This window comes from Phoca vitulina, unplaced genomic scaffold (genome assembly GCF_004348235.1).
Source record: "Phoca vitulina isolate PV1807 unplaced genomic scaffold, GSC_HSeal_1.0 scaffold44, whole genome shotgun sequence".
Classification (NCBI taxonomy): Eukaryota; Metazoa; Chordata; class Mammalia; order Carnivora; family Phocidae; genus Phoca; species Phoca vitulina.
Genome location: NW_022589747.1, coordinates 1,818,021 through 1,844,468, shown reverse-complemented (window position 1 = coordinate 1,844,468; position 26,448 = coordinate 1,818,021). Strand labels below are relative to the sequence as shown.

General features: G+C 57.1%; 1 protein-coding gene across 8 annotated transcripts in view; it reads left to right on the top strand.

Moving 5' to 3' along the window:
* TNS3 (tensin 3) overlaps nucleotides 1-26,448 on the top strand; it is a 213,764-nt gene that overhangs the window by 174,866 nt on the left and 12,450 nt on the right. For all 8 annotated transcript variants that reach the window (XM_032430625.1, XM_032430620.1, XM_032430623.1 and 5 more), the window contains 7 exons: nucleotides 12,667-12,838; nucleotides 14,109-14,740; nucleotides 15,288-15,374; nucleotides 17,856-17,987; nucleotides 21,534-21,629; nucleotides 22,205-22,282; nucleotides 23,010-23,087. In XM_032430625.1, the coding sequence (XP_032286516.1) occupies nucleotides 12,667-12,838; nucleotides 14,109-14,740; nucleotides 15,288-15,374; nucleotides 17,856-17,987; nucleotides 21,534-21,629; nucleotides 22,205-22,282; nucleotides 23,010-23,087 (1,275 nt within the window). The remainder of the gene's footprint in view (nucleotides 1-12,666; nucleotides 12,839-14,108; nucleotides 14,741-15,287; nucleotides 15,375-17,855; nucleotides 17,988-21,533; nucleotides 21,630-22,204; nucleotides 22,283-23,009; nucleotides 23,088-26,448) is intronic.

The window sequence follows — 26,448 nt, the reverse complement described above, 5'->3', positions numbered from 1 at the left end:
TCCTGTTTGGGGATCATTCAGCTCCTGGAATCAAAGGTTGTGTCCTTGGCCAGCCTGGGGGTTCTTCAGACATCGTTTCTTCTCACAACCTCCAGCCGGCTCTCCCTCTCCTTCTGGGTCTCTGGCGGCACAACCGTGGGGTCCTCTGTTACTGGCCCACGGGCCCCTGGACTTCTTTACTTCTAGTCTGTTTGGCTATGCTGCTCACATGGGGTAAATGCTGGGCCCTCGAGTCCAGGATCCCCTCCCTGTCAGCCCTGCTCTGCTGCTCCTCATGCTTCTCTTCCTGTGTCTTTCAGTTTAACGATTTCTACTTTTTTGGTAACTTTTACGTCCTTGCTGAGATTTTTTTTTTTTTCCTTGTTTCAAGAGGATGCACAGTTGTTTGTTGGAGCACGGTTAGGAGCTGCTGGAGAATCTTTGCCAGACAGTTCCAGCACTGTCATCAGCCACTGCCCTCTCTCATCCAAGTGACTTTCCCGGTCCTTTTGTGACGAGGGGGCTTTCTGTTTTATCCTGGACTTCCGGAGACCCATGTGAGGAGGCTCTGGATTTATGAAGTCTGGTCTCCTTTTTGTGGCGGTCAGTGCTCCTGCCCAGGGCAGTTTGCGGCCACGTGGTGTTGATGTTCGCCTTGCCACTGGCCCTGCCGTTCTGTCCCGAGACCGGCCGGGGTGGAGGGCAGCTCACCGCTGGACCGTGCCGACACCCCCCTGGGAGGGGACATCCTAAGGGCCTCCTCCCTCCGGGAAGTGCGGTATTAGGAAACATGAGTTTTCTGCTTGGCTTTACTAAACCCACCGTCTGAGGGTTTCCCTGGGTGTAGAGTTGGTTTGGTCTTTCAGCGAGGTGAGCAGGCTTTTCCTGGAGCTGTTTTGTCTGTGCTGGGTGATGGTTCTGGGATTTGTGGGGAGGCAGCAAGGCCACCAGGGAATGCACCCCTGTCCTCCCTCAGGTCCCAAGGCTCCCAGGCAGCCGCTGTCTGTCCACCTGTCCAGGTCTCCCGTGATGTGGTTGGGTGGCGCCCTGGGTGGAGTTGTTCCGTGAGGCTCTGGGAGGGGTGAGGCTGCTCCCTCTTGCTGGAACCACAAGTTCCCAGCCTGTTTTTAGCATTGCTAATTTGGTAAACATTGTACAAACACCTCCTCTGTGTGAGACACGGGAACCCAAGGCGGAGTAGGGACTCGACTCACCGGTCGGAGAAGCGATCCACAGGCGCCTGAAGCATCCCGGAGGAGTCAGGCAGGTAAATCACGGTCTTAGCAGGCAGCAGCATTTTAGAAGGCCTTCCAGAGTCGGATCCCGTGTGGAACAGGAAGGCTTGAGCTTGGGGTGGTGCCCTGTTTCCTGGCGCAGGAGAGGTTGGGGTAGAACGTGGGGAGAGTTTATAATAAAAAGACTAAAAAGAGAAGAATATCTGTTGTCCTTACCACGGAGGGATCTGCTGCGAGGGAAGAAGGGGAGAGGCGTTCCTACGGCCGGAGCCCCAGAAGGAAAGCGCATGTTTCTGGAAGACACAGAGCCTTATCTTTCATCCCCTGGGCAGGCAGGGGTCCGTGTGTTGCCCGATGGTCATCGTGGGGGGTGGCCACGGGGTGCAGACCCCTTGATGGCGAGCTGTCCAGAGCACATGCCGTGGGCAGCCTTACGTGGAGAGGGAACAGGTGGGCTCACTGGCCGCGAGGTCAGGGACGTGTTGGTCCAGCTCTGACTGCACCATGGAGACCCTGCTCCTTCGTCTGCCTCTCAGCCCTGCCTCGTCTTCCAAAGCTTTCTGCTCCAGAGAGTTCTGTCCTCACAGGGAGGCGCCGTGTGCACTCAGGTACAGAGGTTTTCAGGCAGACTGTCGCTGGACCACTAAGGCTGAGAAGACGGTGCCCGGAAAACCGTGGTGCCCCGTGCATTAAAAGATGTGCGCAGAGTTGAGGTTTCTGTGGGGATAGAGACAGGCAGGGAGCTGAGGCTCCATGGGGCCATGTCCCCACCCACAGGCCAGCCAGAGGCCGGTGTGTGCAGAGCTGCCCTCGGCGGGGTGCGTAGTGGCGTGGGCCCCCTTCCCTGCAGCCCCTGCTGGGCCAGGAGGAGCCCCAGGGACCAGAGCAGCCTCCCCTCCCAAGGGAGGGTCTGCAGGGGGCCCACGGGGGGTGGTCTGCAGAGGGGTGCAGGGCGGTCTGTCGGGGGTGGGCCACAGGGGAGTCTGGAGGGAGTCTGTAGAAGGGTCTGTGGGGATCTGCAGAGGGGTCTGCAGGGGGGTCTGCAGGGCGGTCTATGGGGCGCCTTAGGATGGGGGGTGGGATCCGCAGGGGGTCTGCAGAGTGGTCCTTGGGGGAGGTCTGCAGAGGGGTCTGCAGGGCGGTCTGCAGGGGACCTAAGGAGGGGGGTGGATCCGCAGGGGGCCTGCAGAGGGGTCCTTAGTGGGAGGTCTGCAGAGGGGTCTGCAGGGGGTTTGTAGGGCAGTCCGCAGGGGGCCTAAGGAGGGGGGTGGATCCGCAGGGGGTCTGCAGAGGGGTCCTTAGGAGGAGGTCTGCAGAGAGGTCTGTAGGGGGTTCCGCATGGGGGCTCTAGATCGGGCCTCAGAGTGGACCGGGGCTCCTGCACCCAGAGGGGCTTGTCGCAGGGGAAGGACCCCTCGGGCCCGGTGTGGAGGTTCCACACTGTGCATCGTGCCCTGACTTGTCTAGGGTTCCCTGCCTCCGTGCAGGTCCACACATGCCTGCCCAGATGTCACTGCTAGTTTATTTTCTCTCTTGTCCATTCCGATCTCAGCCTCCTGTGGGTCCTCGCCCGGGTGCTGGTGCCCAGGGGCCAAGCTGGCTCTTGCTCGTGGCTCCTGGGCAGCTCATGCTTCATCTCCTCGAGTGTAGACACGGAGAATCCTCTCCTTCCGGGAGGCCAAAAGGGTCAGAAGTCATATGGCCCCCGTCAGCCGTGACCATTCTATGTAACGGACGATGAGGGACACGAGGCCGCACGCCCGGCCCGCTGGGGTGGACTGTCTGGGAGCCTCCGATGGGGAGCGACGCCCCGGTACTCCGCCACGGATTTTGATGTGCCCTTGTGTTTGGACAGAAGGAAACGTGCAGTTCGAGCACGTCACTCGGGTCTGTTGGGAGGGACTCTGACCCGGCAATGGCTGGATTCCTCCCCCCACCAAGTTCCTGCATCGCTTCCTGCAGGGGGAGTCCTTCTGGGGAGAGGGTCAGACACACGCGGTCCAGCCTTGCCTCCCGTGGAGCAAGCGCCTGCCCCAGCGGCTGTGGGTGTGCTAAGTCACCTCCTTAAGTGACCTCAGTCGGTCAGTCCGTTGTGTCTGGAGCAATTTTAATGCTTTCATAGTGTTTGCACGTGCGCCACATGAAGCCCAGCCCAATGCCGGCTCAGCTGGGGCTCCGTGTGTGGGGTTGGACGCTCCCCAGTGTGGCTGCGGGCAGTGGGGCCCTCGGAGTCCCCGTGTGCCCGCGAGGCCACCCTGCACCTAGAACACTGGGGACTGCATTAGCGAAGACCCCTCGCGCGTCGCTGTGACCAGCCTGCCCGTCGGAAATGGTATCAAGTGGGAACCCGAGTGAAAGCACAGGAGGGAAGGCAGCAGGGTCCAGGGAGCTGCCCTCTGGTCCCCGCGGAGGTTCCCGATGGCCCGCCAGGCTGCAGGCCCTCCCGATAACCCTGAAGCATATGCAGTCATTCTCAGCCTCCCCTTTCCATAGAGGCTACGTTGCCCCAGGACATCCGCCTCGTGCTGTGGACTGAATAGTGTCCCTCCTCAGAAGTTCACATAACCCCCCAAACCTCTGAATGTGGCTGCATTCAGGGATAGGGCTATTGCCGACGTGATTAGGGTGGTCTAGGTCTAGTGTGACAGGTGTCCTAGTAAGCGGAGGAGATGAGAATGCAGATACACGGAGGGATGACCACGTGAGGACACGGGCGCGGGGGGGCGGGTAGACGGCCGTCTGCACGCCCAGGAGAGGCCTCGGGAGGGACCGGCCCTGCCACGCCTGGATCTCAGACCTCCAGCCTCCAGGATATGAGGAGCACGTTCCCGATGTTTAAGCCGCCCGTCCGCAGTGTGTGTGGCCACCTGAGCTGGCTGACGCACCTGCTGTGTGGGAACCGCTGGGATTCCGACCCAGGGAGCCTGGGTCCAGAGTGAAGGAGAGCATGTTTTGCTGCAGAGCTGAGATTGGGAACCCGGGCGTGGCCCTGGAACCCCATCCAGCAGGCAAGGCACGGGGGTTTCTGGAAGACGTAGCTTCCTGGCCGGTCAGCTCGTGACAACGCACACTCTGAGCGGTTGTTTTGAGGACCAGGTAAGCCTGGGAAGTGCCACACAGATAGTAATTATTAGTAACATACTGATGCTTTATGAAGAAAGCCTGCTTTTTCTCACAAAAACGTCTTCTGTGTCTCTGCTTCACTCCCTCAGCGAAGGCAGGAACGCGAGGAGCCGCGTGGTGTTAATGAGGCTTAGGTTTCCAGCGCTGACCTAACGGGGTTCATGGTCTTGGGATCCCGTGGTCTCAGCGGGGGTTTAGGCGTGCTGCTTAAAAGCACCACTACCTGCCTAAGGACCTGGGTTAGGGTCTGAGCACTCTTAACCTCTTGAGAACACCAGACTTAACGGTTTCTGAAATTAGGACAGAAACCTCCCATTAGCTGTCTGGGGTCCCAGTTACCACCTGGGCCGGGGGCATAAAGGAGGCAGGTCCCCAAATGCCAGGGGTCTGGGAGATGAGCATCCTAGAAGGATGCCGAAGATTTACGTCCATCAGATTTTCCATGGGAAATGGGGTTTTGTGGTCACGGCCAAGAGGCAGGTTTGTACCCCGGGCCCCACGAACGTGATTGTGAATCTCCATGGTGCATTCATGCTGGGAGGAAGGCGTCATGCTGGTTGAAGGCTGCTTGGGAGCCATGTCTTGTTGGTGGTCTTTGCTGGGCTGAAGGGGTCTTTCCTTAGAAGGTCCGTGGCAGAGTTTAAAAGCCCATGGGCGTTTCCAGAGGAAAGCCAGATTGGCCAGGGACTGTGCCCAAGGGCAGAAAGCATCAAGACTTCTTGTCCGGTGGCCCGGCCCTGTTGTGGGACTGGAATTATTCTGGGAACTTGGGACTCTCAACCAAACAGGGGTCACAGGGACAGCGTCGTCACCGACAGACCTGGGCGGTGTCTTGTGGAGTCCGTGCTTGCTGATGAGCTCCATCCATCTCTGTGTAAATCCCGGGACACCTGCCACCTCCTCGACTGGCCATCTGGCAGGCGCCCAGGCTCCCCTCCGCTCGGTGCTTCCTCCTCCCCGGCGCCCTGTCCCCAGTGCCCGACGCCGTCTGCTGTAGGCATCCCTGTCTCCCTCGACTCCCACCCAAGGGTAAGCAGCTTCGAGGCAAAGATCTCCTATCACTGGGGCCGCTTGCTGCTGCAAGTGACCAGTCCCCATGTAACTGGCGAACAGAACCCGGAAGGAAGCCGTGGAGTCACTCACAGGAGCCCGAAGCTGAGCCTGCACGTGTGCGCCCTCGGACGAGGGATAAAGCACAACCTGGCCCATCCAGCAGTGGAATATTATCAGCCCTAAGAAGGAAGGACATTTTTATACGCACTACCCTATGGATGAGCCTCGAGGACAGAAGCTGGACTCAGAAGCGCAAATGCAACGTGGCTCCACGTGGGTGAGGTCCTGTGAGGCGTCCGATCCGTAGAGGCGGGAGGTGGGTGGTGGGTGCAGGGCTGGGGGAGGGCCTTGGGCCCAGGAGGAGACCCGAGGTGCCGAGTTGGACGGGGAGCTGCACAGTGTGGGTGCCCCCAGCGCTGCCCACCCGCCTGCTTCTCAGCTGTGTGAGCAGCTCCCGGGCTCCGGGTGGTCTCCGTATCCTCAGGACCTCCAGCCCCAATGCCGTGCTCCCCTTGGTCCTGCAGAAAGAAGCGGTTTGTTTCCCTGGGTGCGCATGCCAAAGCCCGTTTTTGTAAGATGCTCATTCTTGGCAGGTTGCCTGGGGGTCCCTTGAGTGCTTGAGAGACCGGCCCCGTTTGGTGCATCTGAAGAGTAGGAAATGCTCGGAAACTCTCGTGGGGAAGAAAGAAAGCATTCTCACCATTTTCCACATTAGAATTCCCTACAGCGCACCCGCGAGCTGGGGGGAAATGTGTCTTCTTGCCAGCGCGTTTGAATCAGAACCTCTGACTAGAAATGGGAGGTGGTCAGGGTCCCAGCTGCAGTGAGCTGCTTTCTCTGAGCTCCTGCTTCTCCATATCACTGGATGGGGGGTAAGTCGAGTTTGGGGGACGGTCACCCGCCTCTGCCTGGACAGGATCCCTGACCCTAGCGCTGGCCGGGCCCCTCCAGCTCTGCTGAGGATGGGTGAGAATGATGGCAGGTCCTTCTAGAAGAGGGAGCCAGTTCACCTTGGGGGGAGCATTCCTGCTACTCACGGAAAGCGCTGACCTTTAGCCAGAGAACACGTTCACGCGCTGTGGTTTTGACTTGAAGATTTACAAAAGAAAAAGCTCGAGACTGTCCCCGTGGGGGCCATTCATCGCTTCCTCCTGAGTTTGCGGCGTATCCGTGGGGCTGCTGATGTGTGACTTCCATGAAAGATGCACCGTGTGCCTTTCCAGTCTTTCAGGGGTTTTCCCTAATTAATTCTCATTATATCTGGCTGTCTGGCTGTCCTTCCTTTGCTTTCCAGAAGGTTGGGTAAATGGCCAGTTGTTCCTAGACAAATAACAGAAGCATTCTAAGATTAAGGACTTCCTTTAAAAAAAAAAAATCACCGCTACTGAACTTCCCATACAAAGTCTTGGCTTTTAAAAATAATACTTTAAATTTAGAGCCGAACAGACTCGAGAAGACATCTAAGCTCATGTTTGTGGATGGGATTCTGCAGATGGAGCACTGGAGGGCCCCAGAGGGTGAGCACGTGGCCAGTGGTCCGTGCGTGACTTGTGGCCTCAGCACCTTGGGATCTGGGCGCCCCCTCCCCCACAGCCCCAACCGTCACACCTGGAAATACAGCGCAAGAGACCAGAAATGTGTTAATGTTCATTCTGCAGAACTCTCTCCGGGGGGCAGAGGGAAACTCCGTAGTCTCAGGGTGTGAGCAGGAGGGCGGGGGACGGAGATGGAAAAGTGGCTGAGAGATCGGTACACGTCAGTGATAGATGGAAACAGATCAGCGACAGATTGATGGTGGTAGATCGAGGACTCATCGTGAAAGATACTCACACTCGGTTCTAAAGGTTGACTGAGAAGACGCCTGCTTCTCACGGCCTGAAGGCCAGCCCTGGTGGTCAAACCACAGAACTCCGCGTTCTTCCCCGGGGTAGGCTAGTGTCATCGTGACACCCGCTAAATGTAATTTATCTGTCTTCAACGACGACGTAGAAGGCTCATGGCGATCTGTAATTACGAACAGTAATCGATGGATGAGTGAGTCATTGTTGTGCCCTGTAAGCTTCTCTATGTAGTGGGAGGGCCGGGGAGCGTCGACTTTGTTCGATGTCAGGCCTGGTGCCGTGCGTGACGTGGTGGGCCCTGCGGGCACGCGTGGACCTTGGCGTCCGGCCGGTTCCGGGCTGTGGAGGAGGTGAGCATGCAGCGTCCCCTCCCCCTGCTAACTTACGTGTGATGTAAATCGCGGCTGGTGGAGAGCAGATGTTACCCCGCTTCCCACGGAACCTCCTTCAGCAGCTCCAACGCGGCCTAAAAATAGACCTTTTGGAAAAGAGCCTGTGACCCTCCGTCACCCCTGCTCTGGGTAAAGGAAGTGCAGGAAGGGGAAGCCAAGGGGAGCCTGGGCCCGGAAGGTCCTGGAAGGTCTGGGAGCCCTGGAAGGAGAGAGGCACACTCCCCCCTCCCTCCCTCCCTCCCTCCCTCCCTCCCTCCCGGCCCCCCGGTCCTCCGTCCCTGCGGGCGCCAGAACACCAGCTGGCCGAGGAAACCAGGAAGCCAGGGGCCTGCTTTCCAAACACTGACCAGATTGCGCCTCCTCCTCTGGGTGTCAGCCGGGAAGGGGAAACGTGAGAATCTGTCAGGAGGAACACAGACCTGGTTTGCCTGGGGGACGCCGGGGACCTGGCGGGAGCAGAGCCCACAGTGGCCCCCATGTGTGGGCACGTCCTGCCGGGGGGCCGTGGCCCCAGAGAGAAGTGCTTGAGGCTGGCCGCTCCCTGGGACACAGGAGAGCCCTCCTGGCCACGCTCCCTCTGAGGCAGCCACACACCCTGCCGCAGAGCGAAGCTGCCGCCGTGTCACCGCGAGGCTCCCTCGAAGACAGGACACCTCGCCCGCTCCTGATGGCCCTCACGGCACCCCTGGGCCTCCTTCTGGGCCCAGACTGAGCCTGTGGACACCGAGCGCACGGAACAGGGGCTGGGCCCAGGGACAGCCCGTTTAGAGGCGTCCGCGTAACTGAACAGCAGATGGGCGAGGTGAACGGGATCGGCCACACGTGTCCGTCTGCCCTCCCGGCGTGCCCTTCCTGGAACGGATGCCGTGCGTCCACGTGGAGGCTTTGCGCATGTGTCTGTGCTTGGACTCGAGTTTCCAGTGCCTTGCGTGTCTGAGGACGGAGGCCGTGCCCCTTGGCCCTGAGGCCCCGCTCTTGCTGGGTGGATGGAGGGGGCTGCAGCGTCTCTGAGCACACAGAGGGGCCCGGCTCTGTGCTAGGGGGCCGGGAAGCCAGTGTCCCCGCGCCGAGGTCCTTGGCTGGCCCTTGTCCAGATTGAGGGTTAATTAAGTCCTGTCGCCCGGGGCGGGGAACCAAACCCAGCCACGGCCCCAGCGTTGGTGCAGAGCTGTGAACAAAGCCACTTTCATGGGGAGCGCTGAGCTTGCTGTTTTCTGGAACAGGGACAGGGTAACAGGAACAAAGCAGGACCTTATTTCCCTCCTGCTTCTTCTCCGCTGGTGGTGATCTCAGGCGCCATGCGGGCGTGGCATGGGATTCCCAGGATCGCCGTGACCCAGGGACATGGGAGCGGGCAGCCCCCGTGGCTGCAGCAGGACCCCTGAGAGCACCATCGGTCACCCACTGTGGGCTTGACTGAGAAAGAGCCCTTCTGACCCCGAAGTTCAGCGCTGCTCCTTGGCCTGGATCAGGACATCCACCCTGACTCCTCGGGGCCAGACCCACATCCTGCCCTGGACTTTTTCCTTTCACTGCTGAGCCACTGCAAATTCATTCATTAATTCATAGCAGGTGCGAGAAGCTCCCAGTAGCGCCAGCCTGGTGGTGGGGGCCCTGCTGGGAGCACAGAGCCCTGGGATGTTATACTCATTCCCATGGCATCCACTTAGGTTACTGGAAACCCACATACTTCCAGGCTCCCATTGAATGTGCTTCCTCCAGGAAGCCTTCCAGCTCCCCCCCCCCCCCCCCCACCCCCCCGGGCAGAAGGAGAGTCTCCTGCAGGTGCCTCTGAAGCCCACAGGCTGACCTTCTGGCACCACGCTCACCTGGAGGCCAGCAGCCAGCGCCGTGCTCACAGGTGGTTGGCGCTCAGCAGCTCCGTCTTACATGGGAAATGGACACTGAGGATGTTTTACTACCAAGAAGACAATTGCAGGGGGAGGGAAGCACCTCGAGTCTTTGTTTTCCCATCCCAGCTTCACTTGACAGGATTGGAGGGTGGGGTTGCAGCCCATCCAGTTGGCTGATTTATTTACAAACTTTATTTTGAGAGAGAGCGGGGAGGGGCAGAGGCAGAGGGAGAGAGAGAATCCTCAAGCAGACTCGCTGCTCAGCATGGAGCCCGGCTCAGGGCTCGATCTCACGACCCTGAGATCCTGACCTGAGCCGAAACCAAGAGCTGGACTGAGCCAGTGACGGAGCCCCCCACGTGCCCAACAAACGTGTGTTTCAGAAGGTTTCCTGTGGGAGGTCATCCTGGCGTGCGGGGCGCCTTCCAAGGGAGTAAGACCACGCCGCCCCAGGGCTTTGGAGGTGTAGGAGGCATGTGTGCGGATCAGACGCGGCCCTGGTGCTGACCACAGGCGTCAGCGTGGACGCTGGGGGCAGTGCCCGTGCCCGGGGACGCACGGTGCGGTTGGTACGGGCACGACGTGAGCGCTGGGCTCTTCGGTAAAGACATGTTTACTGAGTGTTTAAAACATGAACCCTGAAGTTGGCTCCCTGCTTCTTCCCCAACTGGACAAGGTGCTGTTTCAAAGTTGGTCTTTGATTTTCATCACTTTTACTATTGAGTGAATGTGTATGGTTTTCTTTTTACTTATCTTCGGTTTCGTGGATTTTTCCTAAAACCGTGGCTTGATTTCTTCAGTGTGTAGGGGGGAATTCTCAGTAAATACCGTTCCCGGGCTTGCTTGGGCCTCATTCCGCTCCTCCTTGGCCCCCGTTGTGTGTGTGTTAGAACTCCTCACCATGTCCCACGTGGCGCCGTTCCCTTCCCTGTCTTCCGTGCCTTTCCTGCCAGTGTTTCTGGCTCGATACTCCTCTGACTTACCCCCAGCTCGAGCACCAGCGCCTTCACCATGCATCTGCTGATGGAGTCGTTGGCCTCCTGCTTCATTTCATTAATTTTATTTTCACGTCATCCTAGGATTTCCACTCGATTATTCTTAATGCACTTCAGTTCTTCTGTGAAATTCTCTTGTATTTTTCTGAAACGTTTTCCGTTTACCTATTTTCAAGTGTGTGTCTTTTAACTCCAATGCGTATACAGCTCTAGCTGTTCTTCTTCCTTCTCTTTTTTTCTCTTTGTTTTCGTTTCTTTGTTCTGGTACCTGTTACTAGCATGCCGGGTCAGTTCTTTAAATTAAATATTTGAATTGTGTCTGAAAATTATAGATAAATAGATAGTTGGGTGAATGGATGAATGATGGATGGATGAATGGATGGATGGATGATAAATGATTAGATGGGTAGACACATGGATGTTTAGATAGGTAGGTAGATGGTTGGATGGATGATAGATGGGTGGATGGGTGGATGGATGGATGGATGATAGATAAATAGATGGGGTGGATGGATGGTTGGTCAGGTGGATAGATGGATAGTAGATAGGTGCATCAATGGATGGATGGATGATAGATGGGTGGATGGTTGGATGATCGATGGATGATAGATGATTAGACGGGTGCAGGGTGGATGGTTAGGTAGGTGGATAGATAGATGGTAGATAGATAGGTGTGTGGCTGGCTGGATGGGTGGATGGATAGATGATTGAAGGATGGATGGATGCTAGATGATCAGGTGTGTGGATAGATGGGTGGATGGTTAGGTAGGTAGGTGGGTGGGTGGATGGATGGATGGATGGATCGATCTATAATAGAGGCAGGCTTTGGAGGGTGATACTTACTTCCAGAGGAAGATTTTCTCTGGGGCAGACTACTGAGATCGGGGCGGGGGGGGGAGGCTCATCTGTTTCTGGCCCTGGTATCCCCACAATGTAGCCTTCAGGGGCCTCACCTTGAATCTTAGGTAAGTGCCTTGGGCTCCCCGGTTGTTTTTCGGCCCCACCATGAAACTGCCCAAATCCCTGCTTATTCTGTGGCTTCTCAGCCACTTCCATCTCAGTTCCAGGAGTTTGGCTCTGTTCTCCGAGCTAAGGAGTCAGAAACGCCTGCAGGGGAGGCTGTGCTCAGAATGGTTCTTCACTTCCCTCAAGTCCCGGCTGCCTGCATAGCTCAGCCTCAGTTTTTATCTCTGCAGATCATCAGTGGGATTTCCACAGCCCTGACCACGGGCTTAGGTCCAGCCTCTAATCCACGTGCTGCCAAATGGGTCTGTGGCCGGGATGTGTGACTCGCTCTAATGCTGCCCCTTTCCTGGAAATGAGTAATATGAGTGATGTGGAATTTTTAAAAACTTCATCATGCTTTTATCCACCCTCCCTTGTTCTAAAGCAGAAACCAAAATAACCTGTATTTATTGACCCTGGTAGATTTGCCCAGTTCTTAAAGCTAAGTATTTTTGTTTTTTTTGTTTTTTTAAAAAAGGCAAGATTTAAAAAATACCCAGAAATAATGACAATGCTGGGCCTCAAGCAGATGGGCATTTTGTCAGGAAAATGTATAAAATTCGGTGGAGCGTGTGGACTTGGTGTTAAACGGCAGGTTTTCATGGTGCTTGACCGCACGCCCTGAGTGACGGGCTGAACCAGGGTCTGTGCCCCTTTCGGGGGCAAGGACACCAGCCAGCAGGGCCGTGTTGGAGGTGGGACGTTTACCGGAAAGCTCATGGCCCAGGGTGTGGGCCGAGCTACCTGCTGGGGACAGATGGAGCTTAAGCGCCCACCCAGCCACAGCCCCTGGGCTTGCTCTTTCTGGAAAGTGGGTCTTCTCTGTGGAGTGTCTCCTGCTGGTGTGCAGAGAGAAGGCTTGGCCCTTTCTAAAGTGAGAGCCGGCCTGCAGATGGGCGGGTCCACCCGTAAGTACACAGGCCTTCAGGGGGTGACACTGTGTGTGCTCCACGCCCTCGTCCTTGCAGACGAGCTTGCAAGACGCTCCTCAGCTCACCTGGCATGCCGGAGCTGGGCGTGAGCCCTGTGCTCCGCGTCCTGCGTTTGGGGAGCGTGCCGGGCAAGAGTGACCCGCCCATGGTGGAATCCGGCCCCTCGCCTGTGGCACGCATCTCCAGGAGTGACCCCGTTCCTTCCAGGACAGAGACCAGGCCTGTAAGCGGATCTCTGTTCTGCCTTCTCTGCCGCAGATACTCGAGGCTGCGCCGAGATCCTGCATCGCGCGGTGGGGATGTCCGAGAGCCCCGTGGGGCCCAAACCCGCGACGCTCAGGACTGACATGCCGGCGGCACCTGCCTTTCAGCGGGCATTCACGTCCTCGTGCACCATCTCCAGCGGCAGCCCCGGCCAGCAGCGGGACAGGTAGGGAGACGGGCCCTCGAATGCAGCGCAGGCTGCTCCCGAAGACCCCGACCGCGGACCCCGGGAGGGGAGGGCGGGCGCTCCACCTTCGCTGACGCCCGGCTGCTCTTGATTCAGAAATGTAATCACAGATACAAACTCCGGAGACTGTGCCCCCCCCCCCCCCCAGTGTTGAAGGCTGAGCACTCAGGGACCACACCGGCAGGTGGAGTCTGGGGCCAGTCAAGGACCGGGTGTCTGTGACCACGTGCTCTGAGCTGAGGCTGGATCAGGGATGTGGGGGGCTGGCCGGGGCTTAGTGTCCCTCGGCGGCCAGGCCAGGCCAACTCCAGACTGGGCGGAGGGGCAGGCAGGCAGGATGGTGGTGGTCCTGGGGACGTGGAGGTTGTGCCGGTGTTCGGGAAAGTGCGGGGGCACCCCTCGGGGGGATTGGGAGAGCAGAAAGGGGGGATGCAGACACCGAGCCGCCGCATGGGCCCAGCATAGGAACGGCTCCTGAGCGGCTCCCTTGGGCAAGGACACGGTGTCCCAGTTCACTCTCCGCATCCTGCCTCCTGACTCTTTACAAGGGGTGGGGCTCAGCTGAGGACGTCCCGCACAGAGCACGAAGTGTTTGTTAGTGAGGTGTGTGTGATGTGGTGGCTTGGCGGCTGACTTTCTGGATTTCTAACCCTACGGGACTTTCTGATACCCTTGATCTGGGAAATCCCGGTTTTGGATATGGTAACTTCTCATGATCTTTTTTTTTTTTTTTTTTAAACAACCTGTATTTTATTTTATTTTTTAAGTAGGCTCCACGCCCAGCATGGAGCCCAGTGCAAGGCTTGAACTCAGAACCCTGAGTCAAGACCTGAGCTGAGATCAAGCCCCGGCTGCTTAACCCACTGAGTCCCCCAGGCGCCCCAACTTCTCCTGTTCTTACTGGGACCCCATAATCAGCTGGTTTTCCAGCGAGCACTTAGTGGAAACTGAGTCGGGCCCCCATGTTAGCTCTCAAGGGAGGAGGACGAAGAAAGCAGGGGACATGGCCTGTGCCCAGGGAACGATGCTCTGCCGGTATACGGTGAACCGTGTGGTTGACCTCGGAGGGAGGGACATGGGGACGCGGGCGGTGAGCTGGACACAGGCGGTGGTTGAGTTTTGTCCGGAGCGGAAGGGGCTTTGCTGGGTGAAGAGCGAGGAAGGATATCCCCGGAGCACTGGGGGACCCTTGCCGATCTCGGGGCATCTTCTAGGGCCGGGCGTCCTCACTGCTGTGTCCTTCCCACAGCCCTTCGTCTGCCGAGCGCCCGTGGGTGGAGAGCAGCCCCAAAGCCACGCTGGCTCTGCTGGGGAGCAGCCGGCCGGCAGGAAGCCTCCTTGGCTCCGGAGAGTTCCCCAGCCCCGGCCCCGACGGCCCCGGGCGGCCCCACCTCCCGCCCGCGGAGCTCCAGGCCTCTTTCCACAACCACGAGCTGTCCCTGGCGGAGCCCCCTGAAGCTCTGGGCCCCCCGAGTGGCCAGGCCTTCCTGAGTTTCGGCACAGCCCCCGTGGGAAGCGGCCTTCCCCCCGGGGAGGACCCGGGCGCCTTGCTGGCTCATTCCCACGGAGCACCCCAGGCCCCTGGCACCCCGCGGACAACAGCAGTGGCCGACAACGGCTTCCTGTCCCACGGCTTTCTCATGACGCCTGGCCACGGTGGCCACCACAGCCCGGTCCTGCCGGGCCAGGGCCTGACCCTGCCCGGGCAGCCGCCCCTTCCCGAGAAGAAGCGAGCCTCAGAGGGGGACCGGTCTTTGGGTTCGGCCTCCCCGTCCTCGAGCGGCTTCTCCAGCCCGCATAGCGGGAGCACCATGAGCATCCCGTTCCCAAACGTCCTCCCGGACTTCCCCAAGCCTTTGGAGGCTGCAGCGCCCTCCCCAGGTAGGCGCGTCAGCGGTGGTGGGCGCCCCCATGTGCGTTCACTCAGCAGAGGGGGGGACCCTGGGATTCCCGGGCGGTGCCTTGAGAGCGAAGCCCAGAGCCTTCCATCGGGGTCTTCCCCTCGTTGTCCTCCATTCCCCTCTGCTCTGCACTCACCCACGTCGGCTTCTGTTTTTCCCGCCACTCGCAATCCTCGTTCTTCAAAAATAACCTTTCTTTTCTCAATTCAGCGAATTTATTCAATTTAATGCAGTATTTCAAACACGTACGAATAAGATCCTGACACGATTCAGCCACACCGCGCTGCTCTGTCTGTGGAGCGCCGCCCGGCGCCGGCCGCGTGTTGCGCCCCGTCTGTGCTGTGTGGGTCGAGAAGCACCTGCTCCCTGTCGTGCCCCCCAGCCGGTTCCCACGGAGTTAGAGAGAGCGCTCTTCCCCGAGACACACCGTCCTCGCCCTGGGTTGGACTTTGAGCGCTGGGTTCCGTGCGAGGTGAGAGGTTGCAATAAAATGTCCAGGGTGACTGTTTTTACATTCTCTTTTACAGATAATCCAGGTGATAAGCATGTGTCTGTGAACTTTGTCCAAGACACATCCAAATTCTGGTACAAGGCGGATATCTCCAGAGAGCAAGGTGCGTGGGCAGGATGGGAGCCCGGGGTGGGGACGTCCGAGGGTCACGGCCTCGGGATGAATGGTTAGGGCAAGGCTTGCACTTTGTTATACACCCCTGTGGAAAATGCAACAGATTGTCCCGGGAAGATGCTCCCCGTCGCCATCCAGGCCCTGAGCTGCAGGGGCCGACGGTCAGGAGGAAGGACAGAGGTCTCTCCAGCACCCTGGTATCTGTGCACCTGCATTTGTCCACGGCGGACAGACACATGCTTAGCAAGGGGCCGTGTGTTGGACGTAACGGCGTGCCTCACACACGTGCTGTGCAGTGTCTGCGTGCCCGGGGCAGCCAGCAGACATCTGACCTCGGTAGTGTGTTTGAGCAGCTAATGCCACTTCTTCCCGGAGGACGAATAGAAGACAGGTCCAGGAGGGAGGCGGCCCCGTGAGGCAGCCCCGGGGGCGAGCAGCTGTCGTCCTGCAGATTCGTGGGGTCGCTGCGACATGCTGGTCCTCCCCGGACGTGCTCCCAGAGGAAACCCGGGGACTGCTAGCGAGCGTGGGGCTGGGCCGGGGACAGCGTGCCTTGGATCCGGGAGGAGGGATGCACGGCGTGGCCCCCCGTGCAGCCCGCACGGCTGACAGCTTTGGGTAGAAAGTTATCCGGTGTCGTCTTGAGGCTTACGTCCCAACCTGGCTGGAAAGAAAGAGTTAAGTGGCTGGCAAACAGCACTGTTCAGCTTTCTCTTTGGAATTCTTCTATTCAATTAAGTAGCTCATAAAAATGGTAAGAATGTGCCTTTCTTCCCCTGAGCTCAAGGAACCTATTGTCATGTTTCGTGGGGGGAGCCCGCGGCCCGGAGAGACCTCCGATTCCCTGAATTGGGCTTTGTGGTCATGCTGCTCAGCTCGGGTCTGGGCTGTGCGTGGCCGAGTGCCCCGTTCTTGTCCCCTCCCTGCCCATGGCACGGGATGGAGGCTGCGAGCCCAGCACCCCAGCACCTCGTCCAGCCGGGGGGGCTGAGAAGGGCCTGTGACATGTTCTAGAAAATTCTGTGCAGACCACGTACTCCGCCGGTGCAGCATCTGGGCCGGGATGGCGGGCTGGGCGGGGGCTGCCGGACTGGGGCTCCACTTCCGAGGCAGGTGGCGAGCGCCAGGCGGTCCCTGCAGGACAGATGTGGCGGATCCAACCTCGCCGGGTTCTGGAGGGTTCGCCGTGGGAGGCACCTGATGAGCACACGAGGGGTGGTGGGCTCTGGAGACACCAGCTGAGGGAGCCGTGGGGACGTGGCCACTGACTCCACCAGCCTCACAGGGGAACATGAGGCCCCCACGGGGCAGGGCCTCGTCCTGTGGGATGGGTCCCCCTCATTCTGTTTCAGAACAGGGTCTGACATTAACCCCAATCTCCCCTCCGGGGGCAGCCCCGGCTTCCGCTCCGTCTGCGGCCATGACGCTGGGGCACTTCTGTCCCCCCCCCCCCACCCCCCAGCGAAATAAGAACACGACATTAAAAGGGGAAACCAAAAGCGCTGCTGAGGTATGTCACGATTGAAAACATGCGATTCTATCAGAGGTCTTTTCCCTACGGCCACAGAATAATGCACGGTCAGCCCCCCGATGCAGACACCTGCCACCAACAGGGGCCTGCTGGTGCCCGCGTGCGCCCGCCTCCCCACCAGCCCCCATGCCTGTGTGGATGGCCCTCGGGGTCAAGCACAGGCCCTCGCAGACCTGCACCAAACCCGCCCCCTTCCAGAGAGCTGTGCCTTCCCCACCTGGCAGGCCCCGCTTGGAGGGTGGAGGGCAGTGATTTTATTTGTAAAACCAATATTAGCTAAATGCCCCCCAGCCTCAGGTAGGGAAGATGGGAGGGCAGGTCGGCCAGGCCCAGCCATCAGCCCTGACTGGGTAGGGCACTCACAGCCCCATCCAGGCTGGATGCAGTCGGCCACGGAGCCATGGGACGGAGGGCCACTTATGGCCACATTTTTGCCATCCCCTGGGGTGAACCGTGGGATTTGCGTTAAACATTCAGTAACTTTTTAGGTCCATCCTTTCGATCTTTCCCTCTGCTTGTTTGGAAGCGCATGCTCTAAAATGTCTAAGTACAATGCTGCGCTGGGAGGGGGCACCAGGCGGGGCCACGGCAGGGCCCGGAGAGAGCCTCACGCCTCGCCTCCTGCCCCGCCACGCTGTGCGTACTGGGACCTGGCCGGGCACTTGGGCTGGTGGGTGGGCCCAGTTCCTGGGCGGTCAGCTGAGGGTCCTCCCCTGTCCCTCATGGGTGCTGTGGGGCGAGCAGGAGTCCTGTGTGCCTTCTGGGGTGGGGGGGCTCCTTTGCAGTCAGGCCCCCCTTGAAAACGATGCATCATCACAGAGACCCCCCACCCCATCCCCAAGGGACCCGGGCCTGCTCCCTCCGACCCGGTTTGCAAAAGCACCGCAGGCAGGCCGTGTGGACCCCGGCAAACGTGTGTGTCTCTGCTTCCCTCCCCAGCCATCGCCATGCTGAAGGACAAGGAGCCTGGCTCATTCATTGTCAGGGACAGTCACTCCTTCCGAGGGGCCTACGGCCTGGCCATGAAGGTGGCCACTCCTCCCCCTTCCGTCCTGCAGCTCAACAAGAAAGGTAGGGACCCGGGAGCGGATCGGGAGCACTCACCCACCTACGGTGTCTGTGCAAACATGGCTTTGAGTTTCTTTGGAGTCTCTGTCTTTTTCCAGCGTGGTCCACTCAGGACTGTCCTTGTGCAAGCAACATCGTTAATGATTTGTGAAGTTTATGTCTTTATTGCTGTGAATGAGTGATGCATTCCCTTGTTCGGCGGCCAGGAGAGTAGAAACGGGCCTCGCCGAGGCACCCGGGCCCCCTTCTGCCCCAGGAACCGTAATCAATTCCTGTGATTTCTCACCGACTGTCTCTCCGGCATCTGTACACAGACACTTTCCTTTTTCCTCACGTGAAAGGCCATGCCCTGCGCACACCATTCTCACACCTGCGCTCCGGAGAGCGCTTTGCTGGATTAAGAGTGATGCTGGGGTCAGCCTGGAGTCACAAGAGGAGCCCCGGGGGTGGGGGACCAAGCTGTCCTTGTCCCCAGTGCCCTGTGCCCGATGAACCATGCACAGCTGTGTTCAGATCTTCTACTTACTCTTCTGTGAACTTTCCGTCTTGGACACAACCACGTGCAGAGAGGGTGTCCATGGCTCCGTGCACGGTAAATGTTCCCATGAAGCAAACACACGCGTGCCCGTAGCCCAGGAGACAACCTTGGCAGGAGGCCCCTGCGTGTCCCTCCTGCGTGTCACACTCCGTCATCCCGCGATCTTCCGGGTATTCCAGTGACCCCTAGATTGGGCTCCGTGAGGCCCTTGGGGCTGGCCCCGTGTCCTTCCGATGTCCTACTGTCTGTCCTTTCCCTGCCCACCATTTCTCCAAGAAGCCCCACTTCTGTGTGCTGGGGGCGGTCTCTGGGAACCTGAACGTGTGAGTGCTGGAGTGTCTGAGGGTGACTGCTTCTCTCTGGTGTCCAGAGCGAGGAACTGGATCACTCTTCAAAGGTTGGTGAGTTGGCTCAGATAGCTGCTCCGGCGCGGAGTCACGGAGTCCGTCACGGGGCCTTTCCCACCCTCTCCTGGTGACAAGCCCCGTCCCCAGCTGCACCTGCCCCTTCCTCCGTGTCCTGACGGACACACACCCTTCAGATCACCCATCCTGCCACTGCAGACAGGAGGCCTACTAAGTGGAAGGTAGAGTTACAGCTTGTTTATATTAACCACCAAAATAGGAATCCCTGAACATCGTGGTCTTGCCTGTTTTCAACTTAACTCAGAAAACTAGTATGTATTCTTTTGTGAGTTGCTTTTGCTCGTGTTACAAGATTCATTGTTTCTACTTGTAACACCGCTTGTACCTGTTGCTCTCTGAGGCTTTCCAGGGAATGAATGCAGGCCCACCTCGGAGACACGGCAGGAGTGTATATCGCAATAACGTGAATCACGATAATACGTATCGCAATAACGCGTATTGCTACGATGCGCGTCAGATAAGCTTTGGGGCTCCTCAGTGCACGTAAAAGCGACGTTTACTCTGTACTGTGGTCCACTAAGTGTGCAACAGCCTCATGTCTAAAAAAACAACGCACACACCTTGATGAAAAAATACTTTTGGTGAAAAGCTCACCATCTGAGCATATCACCTGTCGTAATCAGTGTAATAATAACGAAAAAGCTGGAAATACTGCGAGAAATACCAAAATGTGACACAGAGACAGGAAGTGAGCAAATGCCTTTGGAAAAACAGCACCAGGAGCATCACTTGACGCAGGGTAGACACCAGTGGTCAGTTTACGTTTCACAACAGGAAGCTCAAGAAGGAAGCAGGCTCCTCGTGCGGGCGCCGGGCTCACCAGGAACGGGGGAATCCAGATAAGCAGATTTGGAGCTCACACGTTTAAGGAGCAAAGTGACACGGGTCTGCTTCACTCCCATGCCGCGCCCAGGATCCGAGAGGCTCGACGGGAATCCCTGGGTGGAGGCTCTGCTCACGGCTTCCAGGAGGAAGTGACCGCGGAGCTGTGCCTGGAAGGACGTGAGATTTGGTGGCCGAAGCATCCGGCCGAGGGGCTTTCAGGGAACCTAGGTGTCTGCTGTGGGGTGAGCGGAAGGGGCAGGGTGCAGGGGACTGACCACAGACCCCAAATCCGGATGGTGTTGTCTGGAAGCAAAGCGGGAGGAGGCTTCGTGCAGATCGAGTAGAACAGCTGAGCCTGGCGAGGAACCCGGCATGAGAAGCTCCAGCAATCCTCAACGAGGATTCGAGCAGGAAGAGTCTCGGGACAGGAGCAGCTTGGGTCTGTGGATGGGGTCCAGGGGAGAGCGGGGACGGGTGCTGTGGAGCGTGCAGGGTGGCTCTTGGCTCCATGGAAGCTGCAAGCCGGCGTCTTTCCTGCATGCACTGTCGCTTCGGAAATGTGGACGGTGCTGTGTGCGTGTTCTCGCCTCCCGGCATGCATCCGCGTCTCAGGCCGACCTTGACTCAACCCTAAGGTGAAGATCACAAAACGTCCCCGGTGTCCTCTGGCTGAAATCTTCGCTGGCTGCCTGTCCTCGTCCAGCCCTGGATTTGGCAGTTGGGTGTCATGGTGCAAGGAGAGGTTTGAGAGGAAAGAGTGCAGCGAGTCAGCATCCAGCCTCTTGGTACCCGGAGACCGGGCAGCGACAGATGTCCAGGACGGATCTGTTCTCCGGGCAGCCAGCCGGCTGGCCATCCCACTGAGACACTTGTCCCCGGCGCATGTGTCCCCTTCAGTGCGGAAGACGCGGATCCTTTTCCTCCCACAGCTGAGGATGCACGATGCTCCTTTCCACACCTGTGTTCACCACAGCCTTCCATGGAGTCTGGCCATCTCCCTCCCCGTGGGCGGGTGCTGCTGTCGGGCGGTTTCCAGCTCAGTTTGGAGGTTTTCTGGGCGTGCCTTGTCTTCGGATGCACGGGCTGGCGGGGGCAGCGATTTCTGTCTGGTCCCAGTGACGGAGGGCTTCCTCCCCGGGGGTCTGTCACATGGCTCCTGGCTCAGTCATACCCTCAAGGCTGGTCCCTTCTAGCTCTTGTCAGTGGCTTGCTATCGGGCATCACCTTGCATCCAGATCCTTCTAACCTCTCCTGTTACGAGGGCTAGGAGCTGGACAGCGTGTTTCTGTTCGCAGCAGCTGACTCATTCCCTGCACTGGGGATGCTTGCAGGATGTGTGAGGGTCTCTCCCGGGACCCCTGCACCTCCGGGCATGTCACCCTGGGGGCTCTGCTCTCCTTCCCAGGACGCTGCTTGGCAGCCCACCGAGGCCAGTGGCCCGGCTCCGGGGCCCCTCCCTTTAGCTGGTGCTCTGTCCCTCTCTCCCATCCTCCCGTGCTCGCATTCTTTTTTTTTTTTTAAAGATTTTGTCCATCTATTTGACAGAGAGAGACACAGCGAGAGAGGGAACACAAGCAGGGGGAGTGGGAGAGGGAGAAGCAGACCTCCGGCCAAGCAGGGAGCCCGATGCGGGGCTCGATCCCAGGACCCCGGGACCATGACCTGAGCCGAAGGCAGATGCCCAACGACTGAGCCACCCAGGCGCCCCCCGTGCTCTCATTCTTAAATTCTCTTTTCTTTCTTTTCACTCTCTCACCACAGCAGGAGATCTGGCCAATGAACTCGTTCGGCACTTTTTGATCGAGTGTACCCCGAAGGGAGTGCGGTTGAAGGGGTGCCCCAACGAACCCTATTTCGGTAAGTGGCTGCGAGGTCACAGTTGGCGTCCTGGCCCACGCGGTGTGCAGCCCCCTGCTGCCCCGAGCAACGGGGCCTTCCTCCCCCCACCCCGGGCTCCCCAGGCCCCGCACCCGATTACCGTCTCCAAGATGAACTGGATAAGGAATTGTTCTGAAGGCTTTCTCAAAACCAAACAGATGGCAGGCAGGCCCGTGAGCACGGACCGGGTTAGCGCTTCCTTCCCAACCTCGCAGGCTTGTCGGGACGACACCCAGACGCACGGTCCTAGCCTCCGGGGGCACCTTGCAGGGACCACGGAGGCACCTGGGCTGTCTCAGACTCAGCCGACGGCTGACTTCCTCTTTCCAAGTTGGTGCCTGTGCGCCTTGGCCCAGAATCACCTGTAGTTCCTCCGCCTAGCTCTGAGCTGTCTTGCTGGACTGGTCACTTCACTGAAGTTTTGTGCCAAGTCCCGCAATAACGGAGCGTGTTAGTTGCTACAAATATAAGTGCTCGCCCTCCACAGCAGCTTCCTTCCCGCGGTGCCGTGTTTAGGGCCGCGCTAACGCCCATCTGCTGTTCATCGTTTGCAGGGAGCCTCACGGCTTTGGTCTGTCAGCATTCCATCACGCCCTTGGCCTTGCCCTGCAAGCTGCTCATTCCAGACAGAGGTACGCGGTCGGGTCCTCCGTGCTGTTCTGGCTGGCCGCGTGCATGTCGGGTACGGCGTGTCGGGTCCGTGAGGATCCACCGGCAGAAGTCAGACCGGAATCTTCCTCTGTCCTGTGCCCTGTGGGTAAACCCCAAAGAGTGTCGTGTAGCCCACCCAAGTCGGCCGACAAGAGGCAGCGCCCAGCGACGCCGTCACCTGACGGGCTTTGTGAATGGCTTCCCTGGATAGAAAGCACTTGCACCAAGAGAACTTCAGGGCCACACTTGCATTAATTTGTACAGTTCTACAAAATCAGCAAGATATTGGTATTTTTGAGCTTAGGTGACAAACTATTCTCTTTGCCTTTATGGCTGTTTGAAAATATCTCTAATTAGGGAAAAAAGCACCCATTGCGTAACAGCGTGATTTGGCCATATTTCCCAGCTTCCTAGGCAGTATTAATTTCACATAACTTTATTAGATTCCATAGTGATAAATTTATAATATAGGTAAGTGTGATTTACCTTTTGCAATTCATTGTTCGTGAGAGCTGAGAAAGACACGTTGCTGGACCCTGTCGCCCCCCTGCCTGCTCAGGACACAGTGCTGGGGTCCGCGGGCCGGGGGTTGTCGCCAGGAGACAGCGCAGGTCACCCCCCGGGAATCTAGGCCCGAGTCTGACCGTATCGTGAAGACTTCTCCGGTGAGCCGGACTCATTTCTGCGTTTTCGTGCTCCGTCCCGCAGATCCGTTGGAGGAGATGGCCGACAGCTCTCCCCAGACAGCAGCCAACTCGGCCACGGAGCTGCTGAAGCAAGGGGCAGGTCAGTCTCTGGCTTCACGTGCCCCGTCCTAGTTCCTGGGTGGAAGGGGGTCACCTTGGGTCTGCGGGTTTCCTCCTGCTGTGTGTGTGAAGGGGCCTGCTCTCTGGGAGCCCCCCAGGCCTGGTTGGGCAGTGAGTGTGGGTGGACAGAACCAGGACTCCCCGGGCTGGAAATGTCCCCACTGCAAACAAGACCAGAGACCGTGGGAGAGAGCGAAGTCCTAGGTTTCGTCTAGGGGAGAAGGCAGGGAGCCGGGGTGTGGGGGGCCTGCCCCCCCCCAGCCATGAGTGTAAAAGCACTCATGGGCCTGACTCAGCAAGCCGATGGTTTCGCCCTCGCTGCCCGCAACCCAGGGCGATGCAGACCCCAGACAGTGCGCTTGCCTGGGCACCTGTTTTTTAAATTAATAGACTTCATACATTTTTTAGAGCAGTTGTAGGTTCACAGGAACATTAAGAGGAAGGTACAGAGGTTCCCCCCACACCCCCTGCCCCGTGCATGTGCAACATTCCCCATTACGGCGTTCCCCCTCCAGAGGGTACATTTGTTCCCATCTGTGAACCTACGTCATTATCACCCAGAGTCCAGAGTCTCCGCTGGGGCTCACGCTCGGTGGTGTTCGTTCTATGGTTTTGGACAAATGCATAATGCTGTGTATCCACCACCAGAGTATCACTCAGAGTGCTTTCGTCATCCTAAAAATCCTCTGTGCTCCACCTGCTCACCCCCGCCCTCCAGACCCTGGCGATGTTGACCCCTTCCTCGTCTCCATGGTTTTGCCCTTTCTAGAATGTCTTAGAGTTGGAATCATTACAGTTGGTAGCCTTTTCAGATGGACTTCGTCCCTGAGTGATAGAAGTTTCCTTCATGTCCTTTCATGGCTCGGTAGCTCATTGCTTTTTAGTGCCGAATGATCTTACGTTGTCTGGACGGACCACAGTGTACTCATCTGTTCCCCCACTGAAGGGCATCCTGCTTGCTTCCAACTTTTGGCAGTTACGAATAAAGCTGCTGTAACATCCGTGTGCGGGTTTCTGTGTGGACGTGAGTTTTCAGCTCCTTTGTGTAAATAAAAAGGAGCATGACTGCTGGATCGTATATTAAAAGTATGTTTAGTTTTGTGGGCTTTTTAGATTTTATTTATTTGAGAGAGGGAGCGCACATGCACGCACATGTGCATGAGCGTGGGGAGGGGCAGAGGGAGAAGTAGACTCTCTGCTGAGCACAGAGCCTGACATAGGGCTCGATCCCAGGATGCTGAGGTCATGACCTGAGCTGAAGACAGATGCTTAACTGACTGAGCCACCCAGGTGCCCCTGGTATGTTTAGTTTTGCAAGAAACCAGCATTGTCTTGCAAAAGAGCTACACCATTTTGCATTCCCACCAGCTATGGGTGGGAGCTCCTTTTGCTCCATATCTTCACTAGCATTTGGTGTCATCAGGGTTCTGGATTTTGGCTGTTCTAATAGGTGTGCATTGGTATCCCATCGATGTTTTAATTTGCATTTCCCTGATGACACGTGACATGGGTCATCTCTCCATCATTGCCACCTGTACACCTTCTTTGGTGAGATATCTGTTAAGGTATTTGGCCTGTTTTTAATTGGGTGGTTTTCCTGTTGTTGAATTTTAAGAGTTCTTTGTATATTTTGGAGACCAGTCCTTTATCAGACGTGTCTTTTGCAAATATTTTCTCCCAATCTGTGGCTCGTCTTCTCATTCTTTTGACGTCGTCTCTCACAGAGCAGAAATTTTTAGTTTTAATGACATCCCGTTTATCATTTCTTTCTTTCATGGGGTGTGCCTTTTGTGTTGTCTTTGAAAAGTTTGTCACCAAACCCAAGATGATCTTGGATCATCTTGGATTTTCTCCTATGTGATCTGGAAATATACTTTTACATTTTACATTCAGGTCTGCGGCCCACTGTGAGTCAGGGTTTGGGAAGGGTGTGAGGTCTGTGTTACGGTCTCTCTTTTGCACGTGGGCGTCCAGCTGTCCCAGCCCCCTCTGTGGAAGACGTGATCTCCTCTCCATTGTGTTGTCTTCACTCCTCTATCAAAGATCAGCTGACTTTATTGATGTGGGTCTATTTCTGGGCTCCCAGTTGTTTTCTATTGATCAATTTGTCTGTTCTTTTGCCAATAATACAGTCTCGACTACTAGCTTTCCAGTAAATCTTGAAGTCAGGTAGTGTCAGTCCTCCAACTCTGTGCTTCTCCTTCAGTCTCCCTCAATTCTTGTTCAGTCTGTGCTATTCTTGGTCTCTTGCTTCCATATAAATTCTAGAATCAGTTGGTCACAAAATAACTTGCTGGGATTTTTATTGGAATCATATAGTGTCTATAGATCAGGTTGGGAAGAACCGACATCTTGACAAAATTGAGTCTTCCTATCCATGAGCATGGTATCTCTCTCCATTTATTCAGCTATCTTATATTTTTTGTCAAAGTTTTATAGTTTTCCTTGTAAGTATTTCTTGTACATAATTGTATTAGATTGATACCTAGGTATTTCACTTTGGGGGCTGCTAATGTGCATTGTATTGTGCTTTTAATCCCAAACTGTGATTGTCCTGTGCTGGACTGGAAAGGGATTGACTTGTATATTAATCTTGTTTTCTGCATCGTGCTATAAATACAGCCCCACTACTTGCTCTTGCAGCATGTGATGCAGCCCCTGGGGGCCCCAGAGTAAGAGGGCTGCGGACAAGACCGAGGCCACGGGGCTCCTGTGGGTCTGCAGCCGTGAGGGAACCGAGTTCCCCACGGGGGACGTTTGCTCTCAGAAGGGTTGGGGAAGGGAATTTCAGAGACTGGTTGGAGGCCTGGACAAGAAATACCTCCTTTCTGCACCTCATATTGGTAGCATACTTCACAGCTGTGGCTCCGTGTTGGAGGTCAGTGCAATCTACAGCTCTTTTCTTGTTACTTCCTCTGTACATTGTGCATGGTTCTTCTGTGCAACTTTTCTCTGTGGAACTCCCCGTCACTATGCCTGTTGCCCAGCTAAAGTTCATCTCTCTGGTTTCACAAGGATGAGTGTTGAACTCTTTTCAGTTCAGACCTCCTTGAGGGATACGTTCTGTGTGTCCAAAATGAAGCTGACGTGGTTTGCCCCAAACAGCAACGTGTTAGAACGTGAAGCTCCAAAATGAGGGGCGTGGCTGTGTCAGTCCTGGGTTCAAGTCCGGGCTCTGCCACTCAGGGTTTTCACCTCTGGCAGCACACTCAGCCACATGGATCTCGACGTATTGATGATAATGATCTCTCCTCACAGCGTGGCTGCAAAGACCAAGTGAATCAGATGTTGAAAACCGCCTTGGGAACCATAACGTGGTCACTCACGTAGGTTGTGGTGGT